This window comes from Erpetoichthys calabaricus, chromosome 3, assembly GCF_900747795.2.
Source record: "Erpetoichthys calabaricus chromosome 3, fErpCal1.3, whole genome shotgun sequence".
Taxonomy (NCBI): Eukaryota; Metazoa; Chordata; class Cladistia; order Polypteriformes; family Polypteridae; genus Erpetoichthys; species Erpetoichthys calabaricus.
Genome location: NC_041396.2, coordinates 174690711 through 174713069, shown reverse-complemented (window position 1 = coordinate 174713069; position 22359 = coordinate 174690711). Strand labels below are relative to the sequence as shown.

Genomic DNA, 22359 nt, shown 5'->3' with positions numbered 1-22359 from the left:
TGTTAATTGCAAAAAAACATAGTCTAACAGTGTACAGTACATTATCGTACTTTCTTCCCATTTGACCAGGAATGACTTTTAGGATCATCATCCCTGTTATCCAAACCATGAAAAGCAAGCCCAAAAGAATGGATGAATCTATATTAAAAAATGAATTACATAAACGCAGTGGAATACAGTAGACTTTGCTCTACTGTCCTGGTAAACCTTACAACCAATAAATAAACTTCTAGTTTATTGAAGTTGTGGGTGCAAATAAAAATTGGGTGAAGGGGTACTTTTTGATGATCAATGACAAGATTACAAATTACATTATATTTTCTGTTTAAATATGACTCTACAATTCAATCAAAAATTAAAATTGTAGAGTTGTACACTTTACAATTGAATTAAAAATACTTTTGATTGTGTTGAGAAGAATTTCTAGTGTTTATAGGGCCTCAAAAGGATGTTCCTTAGTTAATATTATAGAATGATATTCTGAGTGGTATTCCTTACTAAGAATTGAAGAATGTTCTTGAGCATAGGGTGGTCTGGTCTGTTCAGCTTAGCATTTTGCAACCTTCATCAGGAAAAGTGAACATAAAGTGAAGTCAGCAGTCTATTGACTCAGCTATTTCTTTTAAATAGAGAAACATGTGAAATCAGGAGTAAAAAGATGTCAATTCCCAATGTACTTTCAAATTAAACAGCAGGTGGTCAGTGGAAAACAATGTGGCTACTAGGACAGTTTGACCACCTTTACTACAAAAAAGTTATCAGTTTTCTTATTTCAACAAGAGGAAATGCTCCTTCTGCCAAAAGGTAGCTGTCTTTACTCAGAATTTAAGGTGTTCCATTTCTCTATTCTATTGGCCTCAGCGGACTAAGTATATCACTCAGTAGCCTTCTTTCAATAATAGCAAAAGAATTACCTATATAGACTAAAATAAGCGTACTGTATCATTGAAGGGTAATGGCTGACAACATTACCATGTTGTATTGAAAACTACAGCAAAACAGGCAGTTTATTTTAATTATGGAATGCTAAGAGCACTCACTGTCTAATAATTCCTTTTCAGACATTCCACTGAACAATGCTGAGTACTATAGGGCATTACATAGTGTAAAATTTTCAGACTATGCTATTATGTTAAACTGCAAGACAGTACTTATTAAGAGAAAACTATGAACTAAAACTACTCCTTTTGACTGAATTCAAAAAACTACTTAATGATACTAACAAAAAATACATTTACTCAGCTCAATTTGGTAATGCCTGCTACTGCAGGCTCCTTAAGGCCATATTTAACAAAGCTAACTACAGTATTTATTTTCCTGGAAGAGTGAGCAACAACCACCACCTGTGTGCATAACCACTTTTATTTTGTACATAATAGCTTTTGATGTTTTGCAGGTTTAACATTACACATAAAATATTCATTTATTTTTATACATTGCATGTTACAGTATGTGATACAAAAACAATAAAAGAAATTCATTATTGGCACAGCCATTTCTTTTAAATACAGACAATGGTGAAATCAGGAGCAAAATGTAAAAGGTACACTGCAGGTGGCCAGGAGAAAATGATGTGTTTACTGGGACAGTTTGTTTATCTTTACTACAAAAAAGTTGCCAGTGTTCTTATTTCAGTATAAGTCAGTGCCTTGCTTCTAACCTCAGCTGATTAAGAGTTTTGAAAACACTACAAGTACAGTATAGGCAGACTAAAACGTAAGAAGTTGAATATGTAAACGAACAGCTGTTGAGATGGCCAGGGATAATTAGTAATATATCGATTAGGCACTTCGAAACTCTGTACTCATTCAAATGCATGTTTTATTTCTAAAATCGGACATTTCCTTAAGCAGCTCAAATAAAGTTGTCGAGTTGATGTTTTGCGTATGCTAATTCTATCGGTAGCGGCAAAGTGATTATCACCGCTGGCTCAGAGCTTTTGGGCCCAGCAGATGCTGTCCCTGTGTTTGTGAGGGGTTTTCGCCAGGGTACTCTGATCCTACCCCTCATATCCCGAAGACTTTTTGGTGATTCCTTAATGTGAGAGAGCATCTGTGTGCACCCGATGATGTCGGGAGACGCTCTGATGTGTCAGTAACAAAATGGATTAAGCGGGGACGAAAATTGATGGAGCTGGTCACTCGTTGTTCGCACTTGTACACCTTTAAGAGGCAGATCGTCCATTCCAAACTCAGATTCCCAGACTCCAGTCGGCTGTAGACGTTGCTATAGTAATCATAAAGAAAAACAAAAAGCCGGATGCTTCTAAAGTAACAATTAACTAGAAAACGGGACTATAACGATAAAAGGCGCCTTGTAACGGATGGCCGCGGTACGACATCTTACAGTCAACCAGAGGCGGGGTCACAGTTCACCATGGCAGGGCACTATCAGGTGACGGCGAGCCGCTGTGTGCCACTGTAGGCGCTGCAAAGTCAAGCGAAAGGAACTGCGGCCGTCATGAGTGAAAGCAAGGAAAAGCTTGAAGATGAGGACGACGAGGAGGATATCTTAATGAGTGACGATGACGACGACCTAGACGCCTTCACCGATGGAGACGCCGACAGCAGTTGCGAAGACGGCGGTACCTCATAATTTACATAAATACTAACTTTACTGCATGAGTGCTTCAGTGCTTATAAGATAACTGTGGAAAGTCTTATAATGGAATTGAGTGACACGCTCTAAAACTGTTTATTCTTTAGATGTATTCAAGAGTTAGGGAAACTGAGTGGATTCCCTAAAGTTCAAGGTTATCACACCAAAACAAACCACTGCAATTTCAGTAATACTAATCAAAGATCCTAGTTAACCATATCTTTAGGTTTCTGCTACGTTACCGTCAAGGACTCATTCCAGTCAGTGTGCGCTTAGCTTTCCATATCTGGCTAGCAACCACTACATTCCTCTAAGGACTGAAGAATTCTGAATTACAATAATTAATGTAAGATCTGAAGCCGCGCAGAAAAAGCGACAAAGCCAATCTGTTCAAAACAACCAAGTATGCGGCACGACTAGTTTTGACTTTCAAAAGAACACTTTAGCAGACCGAGAGACACTTCTGTAAGTTAGCACTGCAAAGAAAGCGAGCTCGCGTAAACCTGACACAAAACTATGCAATGACGTCACCCCCTCTTCCTTACGCCCTCAGCCGCGATTGCGCTCTAACGCCTCAGTCTAAAGCTTGAGTTCAGCAAGCTGCTTCTTCGTTCTTTTTGGAGTTCTGTAGTTCGGACTAATAAAGTTGGACAATTCTTCAATGACCAGTTCAAAAATATCACTTCGTTGTACCTCACTGCAGTAGAGTCCATAGGGTCACTCAGTGTTGAGCAATATCCTAAGTAGTTGGCTTTTTATAATTTATATTAATTCTCATGTCTTGGGTTGCTGAACACATATTTCAGTCATGAAGTTACAGCTGTGAAAAGTCTCTGAGTGACACTTTAAGATCTCGGATATCAAATGTTAAGTCATAGTGGAGAAAAAAGTCAATGTTACTTTGGCTAACTGGCTGTATTTGTTATGTGTCACAATTAGTCTATTAATTTCCAAATAACTGTAAGTAATCTATGAAAACTATCATATTAAACTACAGTTTATAGGATTATGAACAAATACATTGTAGGTATAACAAAGTAGATTTATAAAATGAGAAAACTCTTTAACAACATTTCACAAAGAACCCATATTTTCTTGTTTTGCAAGACTGTACTGCATTAATGCTTCCAGATACCAGATTAGGCTATTTCTGTCATTAATGTTACTTGATATAAATTAAGCTTTACTTTCATCAATTCAATGACACTGCTTGATCAGGATTTTGGGTTGTCTGAATCAAGGGGAAAATGTGCAAACACCACACAGATAGCAACTGGACTCCTGGAGCTCAGAGGCAGCAATACTAAGCACTCTACCACCCTTATGTCAAAAAAAACAAAATGTTAAATTTTATTATTTGTATTTACTGAACTGCCTTTTATTCCATGATCCATCCCATTCATGTCTGTCACTTCATATATATAATTTCTTGGACTGCTTTTTCTCTAGCTTTTTCTCTTTTTGGTAATTTTTCACAAGCACACAGCTTCTGACAATATATGTCTAAGAATGACTCAGGAAATAAGTGCTTTAATTAGGGACAAATGCAGGGCACACTGGAGGGATCATAACCCTTAGATGGCCTGGTTAGTTCACCTTGGCATGTTGTCACTGTGTTCCTCACTGGGACAAGCAGATGGAAAGTGGACAGAAGTGAGTTTCCTTATTAATGTTCTGTCATGGAGTCGTCATAGACATATAGTGAGTCATGCTAAAATTGGTGATTTCTTGATCCTTGTCTATTACTCAGTTTTGTTGTTGTTGTTTCACCATTTAGTCTAGTCCAATTCTTCTTGACCTGATGGAATTTAGCATGCCAAGGCTTTTTATCCAAAACTGCTTCCCTATGTTCCTTCATGGTCATATGCACAGTTTCAGTAATGTTGTCTATCCATCAAAGTCTATGGTGTCCACTGCTCCTTTTGCCTTCAGTTTTCCCCAACATGAGATTCTTCTTCAAGGATACTTTCTTCTCATTATGTGACCAAAGTATTTGAGCATTTCCTTGACAAATCTTCTAATCAGAATTCTGGTCGTATTTCTTCAAGTGTAGATTGGTTGTATCTCCTTGCTGTCCAAGCAACTCTCAGTAGTCTCCTCCAGCACCAAAGTTCAAAGCATTGATTCTTTTGCATTCAGCTTTAGCGATAGTCCTTCTCTTACTGCCATAAACCACCATTGGAAACACCATAGTTTTAACAATATGGACCTTTGGTGAGAATGTGATGTCTGAATCTTTACTGTCTTATCTAAATTTGCCATAGCTGCCCTTCCCAGAACAAGTGTAATTTAATTTCATAGCTGTAGTCTCCATCTGCAGCAGTCTTGGAGCCAAAGAAAGCAAAATCTGTTACTGCTTCAACTTCCTGGTTCTTCATCTGTTAGCAAAGAATTGACTGGACTGGTTGACATAATGTTGATTTTCTTGATATTGAGCAATTTGCAAGCCACTAAATCCACCACTTTTGATACGCCAACAAGGATATTTAGTGAAAGAGCAACAGCAAGCTCACATTAATAAATGTTGCTAGCAAGGAAAGATTACCCTTGATGCCAAAAATTGAGTGGCTTTGGATATTTGTGCTTAATGGGCTGAGAGACATGTTATCTGAACATAAAGTTCCATATGCTCTTTAGATATGGACATACACTGAAAGTTTCAAAAATAACTCTGGATGAATGGAAGTCCCATCCATAACAAGTGTTACCATATTTATTTATCCAAATTTATTTAATGCTCTGTAACCTGTGTTCTGGTTGATGTTTGGTGTATATTAATTCCATTTCAGTTGTGCTTGTTTGGAGATTAAAGATGCATTTGCTGCATCCTCTTCCTTCAAGGGGCTGGATTTTAGGAAGAACATGCTTAGACAGTAGCAGAACGACTCCTGCATAGCTGGATCAGCCTCCTGCTCTGGCAACATGAAAATGGATTAGGTGGGCGCAGATGAAGGATGAATAGAAAAATGTAGTTACTTTTAAAGTTTTTAGCTTTACGCCATTTTAACAATGCAAAAGAACATTGCCTGCATAGCGTAAAGGCTAAGGCACTGAAGTGCAGACTACATGGCTGGGAGTTTATTTTCTACTGTTGATTTACTGTCTGACCCTGAGCATGTTAGCTAACTTGTCAATGAACCAATAAGTATAGAAACAATTTTTGCTTCTGTAAGAAATTTTGAGTTGTGTTCCTTATAGAAAGGAACTATATGAAGGTAAGCCATAATCCTTCCAAAATTCTCAGAAATGTAATAGACTGTTATTGCTGCTTTTAGCTCTTTATTTAAAACAAACAAATAAAATGTAAAAAAAAATGCAATATATCCAACAATATTTAATCTCAGTGTATATATGTAAAGTTTATTCTTTTGAATTGAAACAGGACATCAGTAAGAATAATGTGAAATCTGAGCATATATTGTTGTCATTATTAGATGTTGGCCGGCACGGTGGCGCAGTGGGTAGCGCTGCTGCTTCGCAGTTGGGAGATCTGGGGACCTGGGTTCGCTTCCCGGGTCCTCCCTGCGTGGAGTTTGCATGTTCTCCCCGTGTCTGCATGGGTTTCCTCCGGGCGCTCTGGTTTCCTCCCACGGTCCAAAGACATGCAGGTTAGGTGGATTGGCGATTCTAAATTGGCCCTAGTGTGTGCTTGGTGTGTGGGTGTGTTTGTGTGTGTCCTGCGGTGGGTTGGCACCCTGCCCGGGATTGGTTCCCTGCCTTGTGCCCTGTGTTGGCTGGGATTGGCTCTGGCGGACCCCCGTGACCCTGTGTTCGGATTCAGCGGGTTGGAAAATGGATGGATGGATTATTAGATGTTTACAATTTTCATCTGTTTATGCCATTTACTCAAGTAGAGTATTTTTTAGTGGTTTTCATCAGTTGTATGCAGTTCCCTTTTAATGTCTGCAGATGTATACTGTCACTTTTGGGCTTCTGAGCTGTACAAAAAGACAGCCAGGATGGAACTGGGCAAGGAGACTTTTATTCTGGCACATGAAGGAACAGTATTGGAGCTTTAACTCAGACACACAGAAAACTTGACAACTTCTTAGTTGTTTTGCTCCAGAAACAATTCCTTCTGATTAAAAACTAATAGAACTCCTCCTCTGAAGCATTTAGTTGAATGAAGGGAGCAAAGCCACAAGGGGTCTTCATAGGACAGAGAATAAAATAATGTGTAAGTGAGCTCGCTTTAAAGCTTCATAACAGCATGTGATATGTGAGTTATGTGATATTGTCTTCTGTTGATCCTGCACGGGTAAAGTTTTTGAAAGTGTTTTTCTCTTGCATCTGCCTGATTCTACTTTAATGTTTTAAGTGCCAAGATCAAAGAGTAGAGGTGGGGGTGGGGATAGTTTTCGGTATTCAGTGCTCTAGGGGCTGTGAATTGGAATGGATAACCAAAATGAGAGCTGGTACACATTTAAAAGTGCCAGTAGTCAATGCAAAACCCAGCGCTTGCTAGCCATTGAGCTTTGCTTCTTCCTTGCATTTCACTGAACTTTTCATTTCACAATGTGAACACGTCTCTTTTTTCCTGTCCAGGATACCGCCTGCCCTGTCTTCAGTCATCCATCCACCCAATTGATTACTGGTGCTATTCGCCTGGCCCGTCAATCACTTCTGTCGCATTCTTCATTCTCAACACAGCTGAGATCATGTCATTAACATATATCGACAAATACAAATTATGTCAACAACTAAAAAACATGTTGCCTAATTTTCTTTTTTCTATAGTGACACCAAACTTCAGTCAAATCTGTCAAGACATTTTTGAGATTTTGGGGTATTTAATTTTTCTTTTTTATTTTTTTTTTTTCAACCGTAAATAATTGATGTTTTTTTCTTAGAAGATACCTACTGACATAGATGTTCAATCCTGATAAATTTCAGCTTTTTAACAAAACGGGTAATAGTGTTTTTATTGATGAGTGAGTGAGAGAATGAGTCAGTCAAATTTGCATTTTATATATGGAATTGCATTATATATATTGAAGTGAAGGTCTGTGATACGGTTTGCATATTTGTAGCTAATCCACAAAGGAAGAAAATGAATCAAGTATCTTAAAATAGTTTTAGTGTGCCAAGTAGTACGTGAGATCAGGTTAGAGTCGATTGTTTGCTGACATTTGGACATGAACCCAGCATATGCAGGCTTAAAAAGAAGGAAAGAGACTTTCTGAAAAACACCCTCAGAGCCCCACCTTATTGATCCACCTCCCCCTTGTACGCCTACTCCCTCATTTGCTATATATTTCCTTTGATTCCTGTATGTCTAATCATTTGCCTCTGATAATAACATCTGGTAGGTTGTCGAAAGCCTAGGAATAAAAAACTATTTTAAGATACGTGATTCATTTCCTCCCTTTGTGGGTTACTGGGTACATATATAGGCCACCAGCGGACACAACAGCCACCCAACCCCGACACGGACAGACTAGACTCTAGGCACCAGTCTTTGCAACATACTTGTACCATAAATGGTACACTGCACTTTTTTTTCTCTTTCTTCTTCCTCTCCTTTCCGCCTCCACTCCTCCACTGGCAGGCTTCGTAAATCTTCCGACTCTTCCATCCTGACTCTTCCGTCCCGACTCTTACTCTCTGAGTGAAGTGAGGTGGCTCCCTTTATGCTGCACCTGGGAGCACTTCAAGTGGCTCTTCAGCATTATCTGGAAGTACTATATGTGTGGTGGAAACTCAAAATAGTACGCTACAGCTCCCCCTATCGGCTCCCATGTAACCCAACAGGGTTCATATAGCCATATAGCCATAGCAACCCTATATACAATATACACATACACATATACACAGTGTAAAGCTTGGCTCATTTTAGTATTATATTGGGGTTTGTTTATAGCCTATCTCAAAATTCCAAAATGTCCCAGTGGAGTGTGACTGTGGTTGGGTTCATGAGTGAGTTTTGCGATGGACTAGTGCCCTATGCAGGTCTCTTTCCAGGCTTGCGTAGGAAAAATTTTTGCAAGGCAGACACATGTGCACACATACACTCACTCACACAGGGGCCAATATAGAGTTGCCAGTCAACGTAATATGCGTGGCTTTGGACATGAGGGAGGAGAACCAGAGTACCCACAGAAAAACCCATTAAGAAAACGGCAGGACATGTAGTCTCAATGCAGACAATGATCTGATGTGTGATTCGAACTTAGAATCAGTGAAGCAGAGGTGCTAATCACTGCACCACCCCATGTATATGTAGAGTATATCAAGTGCACAATGTGTTCATACAACTAAAGACCATTCCTGTACTTGTTTCTCTAAATGTGGTGTTTACATGTTCTTCCTAATCGCATTCTGTATTTCGTCTGGTCACTTTCATTTCCTAAAACATCCCAAACATGAATCAGCTCAGCTGCAGAGTATACATGAGTACTGTAGTATTGTTGGTAAATCTATTTGACAGAATCTGTACATACTGTGTAAAAGGAAAAGCCCTCACTGACTCATCACTAATTCTCCCACTTTCCATATAGGTGGGTAGCTGAAATTTCGCATGCTCATTCCTTGCAGAGTACTTACAAAAGTTAGGTATGTTTCATGTCCTATTGCAACATCCAAGGGGGGGAAACAAGTGTACCCCCTAAACTGTATATATAAATAGGGGAAACCCCTCCTCACTATTTTTGCGACTTTCAATATACGTAGGTAGCCCTAATTTCCCATTGTCATCCTTTACACTGTACTTACAAACGTTAAGTGTGTTTCATTTCACACCATTCCCCATAATGAACTTTCGAAAATAACCTCTTCTTTTTGGCAGTTCTCACCATTATGCTGTAAGGAACTTTAGAAACTGACCTCTCCTTTTGGCGGTTTCATTCCTTATTTCCATTAACAAATGATTTATTTTCACGGCAGAGACGCACAAGGGCCGCCCCCGGTCCCCCTTCCTTTTTCGCATGGCTGCTGTCCGCGCACCTACCATGTGGTAGACTCCTGCCTTTATACATTAACAACATCCCGCGCTCATGTGCCTCCTCACTCGTTTCCTTACTTTCCTCAGCTGTTTGTTGTGCTCACTGCTCCCTTCTTCTTTACTCCACCGCTTCAAGACTGTTATTGTTTGCCTTCCTTCACGTCTTCCTGCTGGTGACGCCTGCCTTTTCGTTTCAATCATCAAATTCACTCTCAATACTAAAATAAGCCTACAACAATTACATTGACAATCATGTTATGTTATTTTTAAAATGTTTCCTTTTCTTTTTTTGTAACTTCTTTAACACACTACTTCTCTGCTGCGAAGTGGGGGTATTTTGCTAGTCCTTTATAGGAGGCAATTTAGAAAATACATCAGAGTGCAACCCATAACTGAGTCTGCCTTTTTAATCAGCATGTTGATTAGGTGGGCCTCTCTTGAAGTGATGTTATCAGCCCAGCACACCACAGTTTAGAAACTGCACTAACAATCACTAATTTGTAGAATTTGGGAAGGATGTCACTACTCACAAAAAAGAAAGATTGTAAGGTTTGTCTTCTAAGACAAAAGTGCCTGCTCTTCCCGTTCTTATATAGTTCCTCTGTATTGCGAGACCAGTCCAACATGTCATTAATCTGGACCCCCAAGTACTTATACAGTAGGAGTGGAACCACCTCTAAGTCTACTCCAAAAATAGTGACCGAACATAGAGGCTGTTTGGTGTGGTGAAAGGCAATAACCAGCTCCTTGGTTTTGCTGATGTTTTTAGTTGCAGACAATTCTCTTTACAACAAGAAACAAAATTTTCCACCTGACTGCTGTGCACTGTTTCATCCCCCTTATCAGTACATGCCATAAAGTACAGAATCATCTTGCTTGCAAAATTTCTGCAAGTTACATGACCTGCTATTACGTTTATAGCCTGAATTGTACAAAGTGAAAAGGAAAGGAGACAGGAGTGTTCCTTGTTGCGTCCCAGTGATGCCCACCCGCACCAAAAACACAGTCCTTGAGCCTCACGAACTACAGTCTGCTTGACAGATAGTCCATAATCCAGGACATCATAGGCTCATCCACCTGCATATCTCTGAGTTTACCCCTTAACAAGGATGGCTGGATGGTACTGAAGGCACTGAAGAAATCAAAAAGCTTAATCCTCTCAGTGCTGCCAGCATTGTCCAGGTGAGAAGAAGCCTTATTGAGCAGAGAGATAATTGCATCCTTCACTTCAATCTTTATTCCGTAGTCAAACTGCAGTGGGTCCAGGTGGCCTACCAGAGGAGGACTCATATAGTCCAGGAACACCCTCTCCAAGGTCTTCATGATGTGAAATGTAAGTGCTATTGGTCTGTAGTCATTAGGTGAAGAGGTGCCTGCCTGTTTGAAACAGGAACAATGCAAGATGTTTTCCACAGCAGGTGCACTTTCTGGAACCTTAAGGACAAACTGAACAGGTGACAGACACTATACCACAAACTTAGTTAGCACAGACCTTAAGAATTCGAGGACTGACTCCATATGGCTCCGTGACTTTTTCTATGTGTAGCTTCCTCAGTTGTCTCCTTACTTGGTTTTCAGTTGTGAACAGCACATAGTTATGGTCAGGGATGGACTTTTCACTGGCCATTCCAATTGACATGGTAGAAGTTGTTGATGTAGTAGGGATGGGGGTGGGGAGACTGGGCATTGGAAGAAGGTGGCAGTGGGAGAAAAAAAGGCCCACACACTTGGTAACAACTGCATGTACAGGCCAACAGGGTGGCATCAGCATAATATTAAGCTTTTAAAGCATGAATTACCTACTTGTTACTAATTACCTAAAAACTTTTTAGAAAGCACCAGAATGCAGCCTTATGACCAGACAGTCTGTGGTGTGCTCTTCACCTTTTCTGGACAGGTGAGCAAGTTTTTTCACTGGTGTACATGCACTTTTTTTATTATTTTTTTTTTGGATGTAGATCCAAAATACAAGCATTTTGATGTGGATAGTGAGCTTTTGGTATAATAGAATAATTTTTTTAAAGAATGGATACAAATAGAGAAGGGTTTTCAATGACTGCAATACTAAAAAAAACATATGCTCCATGTACAAACTTCAGTCCCTCTTGACTCTTCACTGAAAAATCATGTTTATTGAGTTAGAAGGATATATATTTACAGTGTTTGGTGGAAAGGTGTATACGTATGCTATTGAAATGTTTTGAAATGACTGATGCTAATAAAAAAATTCATTCCTGGTTGGCAGAGAGAAATGGAAGTCTAGTATTGGGAAACAGCTATAAAAGAAAAACAGCACAATTTATTTTTATTTTGTACTCTTCATTAAGGCCATCTTCATAGCACACGCAGGCTATTATTTTACAAAAATATTTTTTGCGGCAGGTTTTTCAAGTGACAGGGCTGTTGAAAGCCACAGGTTATCCAACCAGCTAGGGGTGTGAGAAAGAAGCAGAAGAGATGAAGAAAAAGGTTTGGGGTTGCAATGGGGAACAGGCAGCAGTGAGGTCAGTGGGAGGGTGTGGTCTGGAGACAGAAGTGGAACCTGGTTGGAGTTTAAGTGGTCTTTCCTTCTGGTGATCTGCAGTGGAAGGAGAAAAGACATTAGTGCACTTTGTCAACCCTTGGCCTGGCATTTTACCCTTAGTTAAGCACATTGACTGCCTCCCATGCGCATGTGTGTGACAGGTGCAAGTCACTAAGCAATCATAATTAGGATGCTAGTAAATTATATGCCTCACCTACAATTACTTTACATTTATCTCACTTCAAATTTTATGGTTTGCAAGCCTATAAACTGTGTAGAGATGGGGACTCTGAAAGAGAATGTTACAAGGATATCTAGAAAACCCCTGAAATAATGGCTAAATAAATAAATAAATCACTGTCTATCTTGTAATATGAGAAGCCACAGGAAAGCACACTATGTAAGCAGCAGGGAGCACAAAGGTTAGATTGATGGGACCTGTGGTTTGGGAACTATGCTATGGGACTGACTCTGAATTAGGTGAAAAGAAAGCATTATTAATTATTAACTGATCATTTAATACCTATGTATTTTTTCAATCATTGCAATTGATTTAAAATCGCTCAGGGCCCTGCTCTTTTCCATTTCATGTCCTCACATGGAAAAGCTGGCCAAGAACTATGGGCCTTCAAGTCAGAACATGCTTGACCAGTTGAGCTAAAGAAAACTCCCTTTGCCCAACTGAAGGGGTTTCTGACTTCTAAACAGCAACTGCAAGGACTTCATATTATACAGACGAGTCTCTCTGTCCCTTTCTCTCTCTTTCTCTGTCTTTTTAGAGCCTTGCTGCCCCTTGCTGCTATCGTGTTTGTAACATGCCAATTTTTTTTTCTATGGTATACAACAGATAATCTTTACTGTAGCCCCTTATACCCTGAGAGATCAATCATTTAAAAATGTTTTGCTGCATTAAACAGGTAAACTATGCAACACTTCAAACCCAAACAATACCTCATTTGCAAGTGTAGAAGAAGAATGTTCTCCTCAGCACCATGTATTTTGTGTGTTTAGTAAATTAGAATTTTTATAATAACTATTTTTCTAACTTGCCAGTAAGAGACGCTTTGGCTTATGAACTAACAAAAATATGTTATTCCAGGGTTCAGGAGAAATAGTGTCCACATGAATAAAATCTAAGCTGTTTCTTGTTTTCCCTTTCTCAGAGTGAATGTTTCAGGGACAAGGTCACAAGGCTGCAGAAAGTACATGTAGTTTATGCAAAGGCGTCTCTCCTGTGCTTAGCTTTGAAAACACAGATAATGCTTAGCTCAACAGACATATTGTTTAACTTTACTGTTTTGATAAGGATGTTCTTTCTGTCTTATTAATCATGAAATGCTGAATTATAAAAACCCCTCCTAATTTTTTCTCGGGGTTCAATTGAGCTTTGCGGCAATAAGTTATGCTCTTTTGAATCTCTACTTACTGTGACTCCGAATGAATAAATAAAGAGAATTGAGAAATATTATCTGCCTGCTTTTCAGTGTGCCTTTTTCGTCCACACAAGCAACGAGTGTCAACTTCACAGTCCTAGTAATCAAAGGTTGGGAGTGTGCACTGATAACGCAATGTTGACTTTTAATCTGGTATGAAATCATATGTGTGGCGTTTCATAAATTGTCACAAAAAAATTTGGAAAAAATCATAGTTGATTGTGAATTGTGATTGTGAATGATTATTCTGCATAAGGAACACCCAAGCATTGTGCATCCATCAAAAGGTCCCAACCAATAGATTTCAGTCAATGTGATGAACCCTCCCACCGACCAAGCAAATGCAAGATGGAACTAAAACCGGAAACAGCTCTACACCGGTCTTCTGATTTATCATGGCTGATTTTGTCCAACAAAGACAGCAGTTCAGAAGAAGATTTTCCCGAGTAAGCAAACTTGCTAAATTAGTACTTTTTCTAATTCGTATTTAGTTTTGTTTTGATCAGTGTAGATCATTGTTACTCAAAATTAATATATGTAATGTTATATTGACAATGGCACCATCAAGGAGCCATAATGTACATTTTATAATGTGTAATATTTATATATTATATATGTTAATATGTATTACAATGCATATCTCATCATCTCTGTTTATTAGTGTTGCATTGTCTACAAAAAAACATTTATATTTTTTACATAAGACTGTTTACTGGCTATATGTATGTGAGCGATGCTGTTTTTATTTGTATGTGTATCAGCACAGCTGCTTTTATTTATATATATGTATGTGTGTGTGTGTGTGTGTATGTGTAGTTGTTGTCACTGTGCTGTCTTAGTGTCTTTTACAGTTTATTGCATTATATATAGCAAAATACCCGCGCTTCGCAGCGGAGAAGTAGTGTGTTAAAGAGGTTATGTAAACATATATATACATATACATATATACATATATACACATATCTACATATACATATATATACATATATACATATATATATATATATATATAGTATATACATATACACATCCACACATATATACATATATATATATATATATACACATATCAACATATACATATATATACATATATACATATATATATATATATATATATATATATATAGTATATACATATACACATCCACACATATATACATATATATATATATATATATATATATATATACATCAACATATATATACACATACATATACACACATACATAAACACACACATATACATCCATCCATCCATCCATCCATCCATCCTCTTTATATATACATACATACATAGTGCATTGTAACACGGGCTGTGATTGTTACATGGGAGGGAGACGACAAATCACAGCTTCCCGCTTTCTAATCGGGCCTGTGATTGGTGCTTTGACGGATGCCCAGATCCCACAGTATCTCCCCTTAGGAGTGGCGTTAGGCAAGTGTAATTGAATAGCGGTGCTGCAAGTTTAGCTTTACACCTGTTTTTAAGGCTTATTGACTGAAAGGGGCTTTCATGAAAAAACTTAGGGCTTTGCTACAGGATACACCCTCCACAAGTTAAGGAAGTAAAAATAAAGGTATATATTTCTGTTTTATTTAAACCTTTTAAGTTTGTATGCGGGCGGCATGGTGGCGCAGTGAAAGGTGCCAGTTAGGAGACCCGGGTTTGCTTCCCTGCGTGGAGTTTGAATGTTCTCCCTGTGTCTGTCTGGGTTTCCTCCGGGTACTCCAGTTTCCTCCCACAGTCCAAAGACATGCAGGTTAGGTGCATTGGCGATTCTAAATTGTCCGTGGTGTGTGGGTGTGTGTGCCCTGCGGTGGGCTGGCACCTTGCCCGGGGTTTGTTTCCTGCCTTGTGCCCTGTGTTGGCAGGGATTGGCTCCTATATTTAGGATATACCGGGTTGGATAATGGATGGATGGACATTTGTATGCATAGCCCTATTTGCCTGTTTTCGTTTTTTTTCTTTCTTCAGTAATATTTCAGCAAACCCGGAGCTTGTCAGTTCAAATCCTGGTACTGACACCACTGTGTGACCCTGAGGAAGTCACTTCACCTGCCTGTGCTGCAAAAAACAAAAGTAATGTAACAAATTGTACCTCAGATGTTGCAAGTTGCTGGAATAAAGGCATAAGTCAAATAGATAAATATGTATTATACACATAGGAACTATTCATTTATTTTCAGTTAAGTCATCTGCAGCAAACCTTTATAAATGAGGGTTTCTCCTTTTTAGATTGTGCAAACTGTTTCTTCTTCATTGAGGTTTTCTCTTGGAGAGCTTTTTTCATTTCATTGAAAATTAAAGCAGCAGCTGCCAAAATATGTAGCTTTCTTATTAATTTTTCAACATTGTGTAAAATAACTTTATAAAGTAACATAAAAGGTTTAAATACTGGTTATCCTTTTACACTAAAATATTACTAAAGAGATACAAAAAAAGTAAAATGCATATGTTCTTTTTCTTTAAGGAGATTAAATGTTACTGAAGAAAGAAAAAAAAAAATAAAACAGCCAAATGGGGCTATGCATACGAACTTAAAAGGATTAAATAAAACAGAAATATATACTTTTATTTTTACTTCCTTAACTTGTGGAGGGTGTATCCTGTAGCAAAGCCCTAACTTTTTTCGTGAAAGCCCGTTTCAGTCAATAAGTCTTAAAAACAGGTGTAAAGATATTGACAATAAGCTACGCAAACCCACAAAGACATGGAATCGTTTAAATCAAGTATCATTAGATCTTCCTTTCTTAAAGAGAAGTAAGGCAGTACTTATAAGCTTACATATATATATATATATATATATATATATAGACATACATACATATATATATATCTATATCGATATAAAGGATCTGTTTTTTTGTGAAGCAGCCTTAACACAGCTTTTCTGCTGTTTTATAATAAACGAACGCCAAGGAAAGAGCCTTTTTATTAAATGCAAGGGTTCTTCGCTTTTTTTTTTTTTCTTTTTTTACGATAGTTATAGTTCTGTTTGTATACCACGTTGTCAGTTCAGCACTCCGGTTGTAATGTGACCAAGCCGTGCAAGCACACTCTTGAGAATGCAACGTATAGTTGTACAGGAGAAAAGCAATCTTGCCTGAAATCAGTGGCAACCTTTTGTAGGTCTATGAACTTAATTTAAACTTTAGGTTTACACGGTGCTTTCTTTCTGAAGTACCTGCACTCATGAATATGTCTGTATGCGTCAGTCGCTCAAATCCCCGCGCTTCGCTCCGGCGAAGTACTGCTTTTAAATTTTTATTAAGAAGAAAAGAAAACCTTTTTAAATTGAGAGAAAATATACCAATAACAATTTGTTAAGGATCTGTTTTTTTGTGAAGCTGCCTTTACTCGAGTGATCACTTCGAGCTGACTTGCTGGCTAACCATAAGCGTTACCTGGTAGGTAACCACCCATACAATCAGATTGTGAATCAGACTACGAATGCCGTGAATGTAATTACCCCGATCTACATGCTGTCAAATAAACGAACCACACGCCATGGCGCAATTTTAGGGGCTTCGCCTCTAGTGCCGACGTCCGAGGTTCGATTCCTGTAAGGGAGTGAAGTGAGCGCTTCGCACCGGTGAAGTACTGCTTTTAAATTTTTATTAAGAAGAAAAGAAAACCTTTTTAAATTAAGTCTTAAAAAGAGCTGTAAAGATATTGACAATAGGCTACGCAAACCCACCAAGACATGCAATCGTTTAAATCAAGGCACGAGTCGAAAAACACCATCCCATAATATTAGTTAACGATTAACACATTTCTATATGTATTGTAAGCATACAATACAACTGATAATATGTTGCGCTTATTTATCTGGTGTACCGACATTTTTGCTTGTTTAATGGCTGAAATCCAACGTGGTTTGTGCCCTTCAGAATGAAAACAGTTTGCATTTATTTTTTTAATAAAAGGCGAGCTTTTAAGCCTGAGAAATCACCCCGTAAATGCACACGTTTAATTGCACATGTGTTAATATGTATGCTTACACAGTATTAAAACACACTCAAAAATTAACGTCATTTACCTTCGTTCCCGCGTTTGACTCGTGCTGTAAATCTCTTCCTTGTTTTTAGTTCACGTGATTACGTAGGAGGCGTGATGACGCGATACATGACTCCGCCTCCTCCATTAGAGTATATGGACAAAAAACAGGTTCCAGTTATGACCATTACGTGTAGAATTTCGAAATGAAACCTGCCTAACTTTTGTAAGTAAGCTGTAAGGAATGAGCCTGCCAAATTTCAGCCTTCTACCTACACGGGAAGTTGGAGAATTAGTGATGAGTGAGTGAGTCAGTCAGTCAGTCAGTCAGTGAGTCAGTCAGTGAGGGCTTTGCCTTTTATTAGTATAGATATAGTATCCAAAGTGGAGCTTGCTTTCACTCTCATAGCCTCGTTAAAGGTCACATACAAAAGTAATCTAACCAGGAGAAGTTAAAATAAAACACAATTTATAAACTGAGTAGCTACCAACATTATTACCTCCAGGTATGGTGGCATCCCTACATGCTGAACACTGTTGTTTCCCCTGCCACTGAAGTAAGGTACAGAGTATCCCATGTCTGATACTATTAAAATAAACATCGGACTAGGAATGGAGATTGTGAGGTAACATAGGCTCTTTGTGTATTGTTATAACTGGTCTTACATTGTAGCTGCCATATGAGCAGGTTAGATCTGACTGCTCTTTGCTTCCTCTGTGCTATTACTTATTCTTCTTCTTTCATGTTTAATGGCTGTTGGTGGTTTTACTGCTCCCTGTTAAGCTGGAATGAGAAACAGATATATTGTTTAAACAACCATATAGCCTGATAACATAACACATGGAATATTTTTTTACCTTCTATTCACAAAGTTTGAAAATGGATGAGGGTCACTTTATTGCATCAATGGATGTAAATAAAAGGAATGATAACAACTAACAAGACCTGCGGTGCCACCCATCCTGTATCTCCCTTACTGTTTATATGGTGTAGTTTTGTTTATATACCCAGAGCCTGTTATAATTAAACCACAGTAGACAGTTTAATTATATTCTTATTATTCTGTATCATATAAAACAGCTTTAGGTTCTGAATAAAAACACTTTTAAATAGAATTTGTTTTGGGGAGAGAAATCGAGAACCATGGGCTCTTCATGGTCTTGAGCAGCTAGTCTTTTCTGTGGTCTGGATTGAAATAGTTTGTGGTGCTATGGGGTAAAGCTACAAAAAAGTACTGATACACACAAGAATGTAACATATCTGATGATACCAGTATAAAAATAAGGAGGATATATAATGAACATTTATAATGAATTATTTAAAACAGGAGTTTAAAGATAAATGTTTCTAATATTATAAATAGCGCAATATGTATGGTTTATAGTACACAATTGTTTGAGTGTGTTTGTCTGCCTGCATCTAATTGAGGCCATGTGAAAAATGGTTGTTGTTGCATGGTTCATGGCACAGTATACCAACAAATCAGAAAGTGTCTTACAAATTAGCCCAATAAATCCTAAAGCTTGCTTGCTTGTTTCAGTTTTAGGGTTCAGCGATCCTTTTAGCGCTGAAGTAAAGCCAAGAATCTTGTTGATGGGCCTGCGGCGAAGTGGCAAGTCCTCCATACAGAAAGTAGTTTTTCACAAGATGTCACCCAATGAAACTCTTTTCCTGGAGAGTACCAATAAGATCTGCAGAGAAGACGTCTCTAACAGTTCATTTGTCAACTTTCAAATCTGGGACTTTCCAGGGCAGATTGATTTCTTTGATCCAACTTTTGACTATGAGATGATCTTCAGAGGCACTGGGGCTCTTATATTTGTCATCGATTCTCAGGTGAATAAGGTTGCCTTGTGTTTTTTCTACTAGGAATACTATATAAACCACATAAACTGTAAGTTATTGTACTATACGTAGTGAAAAGAGTAAAATATTTAAATTGGTAAAACCTGATTAAGAGGTTAGATACATCCATCAGTATACTTACATTTGCTTTGACAACCTAGTTATTCACAGAAACCAGGTTTCTAAAATGCTACATAAACTCGTATTCTGGTTCACACATGTACATTTCTATGCAAGTATCCAGTTATTTGGCAGTGTAAACCTTAAACCAGGTTACAGTTAAAGATTTTGTAGTCTGCACATGTTAGTTGCACTCTGTTTGCCTGCTTAGCTTTGCATATGCTTTCAGCAGCCTCAAGTAGAAGTGTCCGCAAGATACATTTCCTGAGGTAAATACTCATGTGATTGCTTTATTCCTTCTTGTGGTTAAACTAAATCTGTCTCAATATTTCAGATATAGCTAAATTTCTGCTAATGAGCTGAGTGTATAGTGCTATGGTCAGCAACACAATCTCTGGAATAGTAGGGTAAACATGTTAAAAGTAACTTGCATTAAATAGTCCAATTACTTTTTAAAGTAATGAATAACCTCATTCAATATTTATTTTATTGAAGTAAGAATACCTGAGTTATTATTATTATCCCGGCAGCACTTGCTATAATGCAAGAAGCAAACGTACTAGAGCGTCACTCCTTTGCAGGGCTCAATCACACATCCAAGCAGAAGAGTGTGCCGCATGCAATCCTGTAACAGAAATAAATTAATAAAGGGTCTTTTTTTTGCTATTTGCTATAGATATGTTGAAACAGTGTGATCTTGTGACACAATGGCCACTGGTGGCTCACATCGAGGATGTAAAAACTGCGTGAATGTTACTTACTTCAGAGCACATGAAGGACTAAACATATTTATAAAACAAGAAAAAATTATCAAAAGCTTTATGCCTGTTTTCAGACTCATGGTGGCTGGTGATACTGTTTAACTCTTTTTTTGTGCACTTGCACGTGCAAACAGAGGTTTTTATAAAAACAGATTTCACCCTTAACCAAGTTACTCACCTTATCCCTGTTTTTTGTATGTGCATGTAAACACACTGCATGTTAGTTAGGATTAACTGTTCTAAATTGTCGGTCATGGTTCTGGATGTGCCTAGATCCTGCATTAAGTTATTCATTAACTATCTTTCTATTCCAGAAAAGTCTAGAAATTTGTTGTTAAGGCTAACTTTCAGGTAGTTCAGCTTAGGTTGCCAGGTCATTCTCCACTTTTGACTCACTATGTGGCATGTAGTAAGTTACTCATTTTATTACTTTCCCAGTTGGATGAAAATGTGTTTAAAAATGTCTTCTTTCATTTTTTTGGAATTCATATATGATAATGGACTGAAATTTGATCCGCAGGCAGTTCTTTTTTCATTGAAGGCAATGATAAAGTAAACCACTCGGCACACAAACTAGTTTTGAAAATGTCAGAATAATTTATCCTTTCAATTACTGGTCAGAGTGGTCTGAAATTTTGATTGGGTATATTGCATTATATACTAAATTTTACAGTGCAGTGTGGGATATAAAACTGCATTTTTCCATCACATAATACGCACATAGGTGTTGTGCATTGTCTGCATTTATAGATGACAGAGTAGAACAGGTTATATATATTTGTTGAATTTGTATCTCAATGTACAATTAGGCATTCCTCAACAATGTAATGTGATGTTGTTGCTGAGTTGCAGGTTCCCTAATCTTTGTTGCTAGTTTTTTTCCCTTATTAAGTAATGAGCATTAAAAGCTGGAAGAAAAAAGTAAAATGACACAGCGCCATTTTAAATGTTTACGAAGTAATTATGCATTTTTTTGTTTAACTTTTATTGAATTTATTTAAAGCAAATAACATTCCATACAATCAAGTCAAACTATAACAAAACTAAATTCAATTCAATCCCCACCCATGAGAAAGAGAGAAAGGCCAACAGCCAGAGTAAAACCTTTGAGAGAAGTATAGAGGGAAAGGAGTCTTTCTCCCCAATTAAGTGCTTATTCTAAAATGTTATTGATTAGATCCTGCCAGGTTTTTAAAAAAGTTCTGCACAGATCCTCTAAGAGAGAATTTGATTTTTTCCAATTTCAAATAGTATGTAACATCAGTTACCCACTGACTTAAAAGAGGTGAGTTAGGATTCTTCCAGTTAAGCAAGATAGGTCTACGTGCCAATAGTGCAGTAAAGGCAATTAGAGTTTGTTTGTCCTTCTCCACTTTAAGCCCAAACACAGCTGTTAGCGGATTAGGAGAGATTGTGACTTCGAGGCTATCTGAGAGGCATTTAAAAATTTTGGTCCAGAATGATGTTAATTTGGTGCACACTCAAAACATGTGACCTAGTGAATCTAGAGCTTGACTGCAACGTTCATAGGTTGGATCTTGCCCTGGAAACATTTTGGACAGATGTGCTTGATTAAAAAAGTTTAAGTTGAATAATTGAATGCTTTGTGCATATGGAGCTAGAGTGAGTTCTTTGCATGGATCCCTTACACTCCTTTTCTGAAATGTTGAGTGAGAGATCCTTTTCCCACTGTACTTTGGGATCTTTAAAAGAAAGGGACTTTAAAATGGTTTTGTATATTATAGAAATGCTTCCTGAGCCTTCAAGACTGATCCATATCTCTTCTGGAATAGAAATAGGTGGGAGGTGAGGAAAATTGAGCAGATTTTGTTTAGCAGTTTCTAATTTGGAGATATTGGAAAAATTGTGTTGATGGGAAACTAAATTTAGAGTGTAATTGTTCACAGGATGCAAAGACATAATTTATATACAGATCTCTAAATAATTTAATCCCATACGTTTTCCAAACATTAAAAACTGTGTAAGTTTGAGAGGGCGGAAATAGGTGGTTATCATGTAGAGGAGCCACAGATAAAATATTCTCTATCTTGAAGTTCTTCCTACATTCGTTCCATATTCTGAGTGAATGAAGGACAATTACTAACTAACAAGGGTTGTTAGTATTGTAGAAAAGGCG

The 22359-nt window shown here is 37.9% G+C and overlaps 1 protein-coding gene across 2 annotated transcripts in view; it reads left to right on the top strand.

The window, feature by feature from the left end:
- rragd (ras-related GTP binding D) overlaps positions 1-22359 on the top strand; it is a 212862-nt gene that overhangs the window by 110820 nt on the left and 79683 nt on the right. The window contains exons 1-2 of one of the 2 annotated variants that reach the window (XM_028797542.2): positions 2353-2584; positions 19037-19332. In XM_028797542.2, the coding sequence (XP_028653375.1) occupies positions 2461-2584; positions 19037-19332 (420 nt within the window). In that variant the 5' untranslated portion in view covers positions 2353-2460. Of the gene's footprint in view, positions 1-2352; positions 2585-19036; positions 19333-22359 lie in introns of those variants that run through there. The other variant, XM_051924041.1, reaches the window with a different exon arrangement.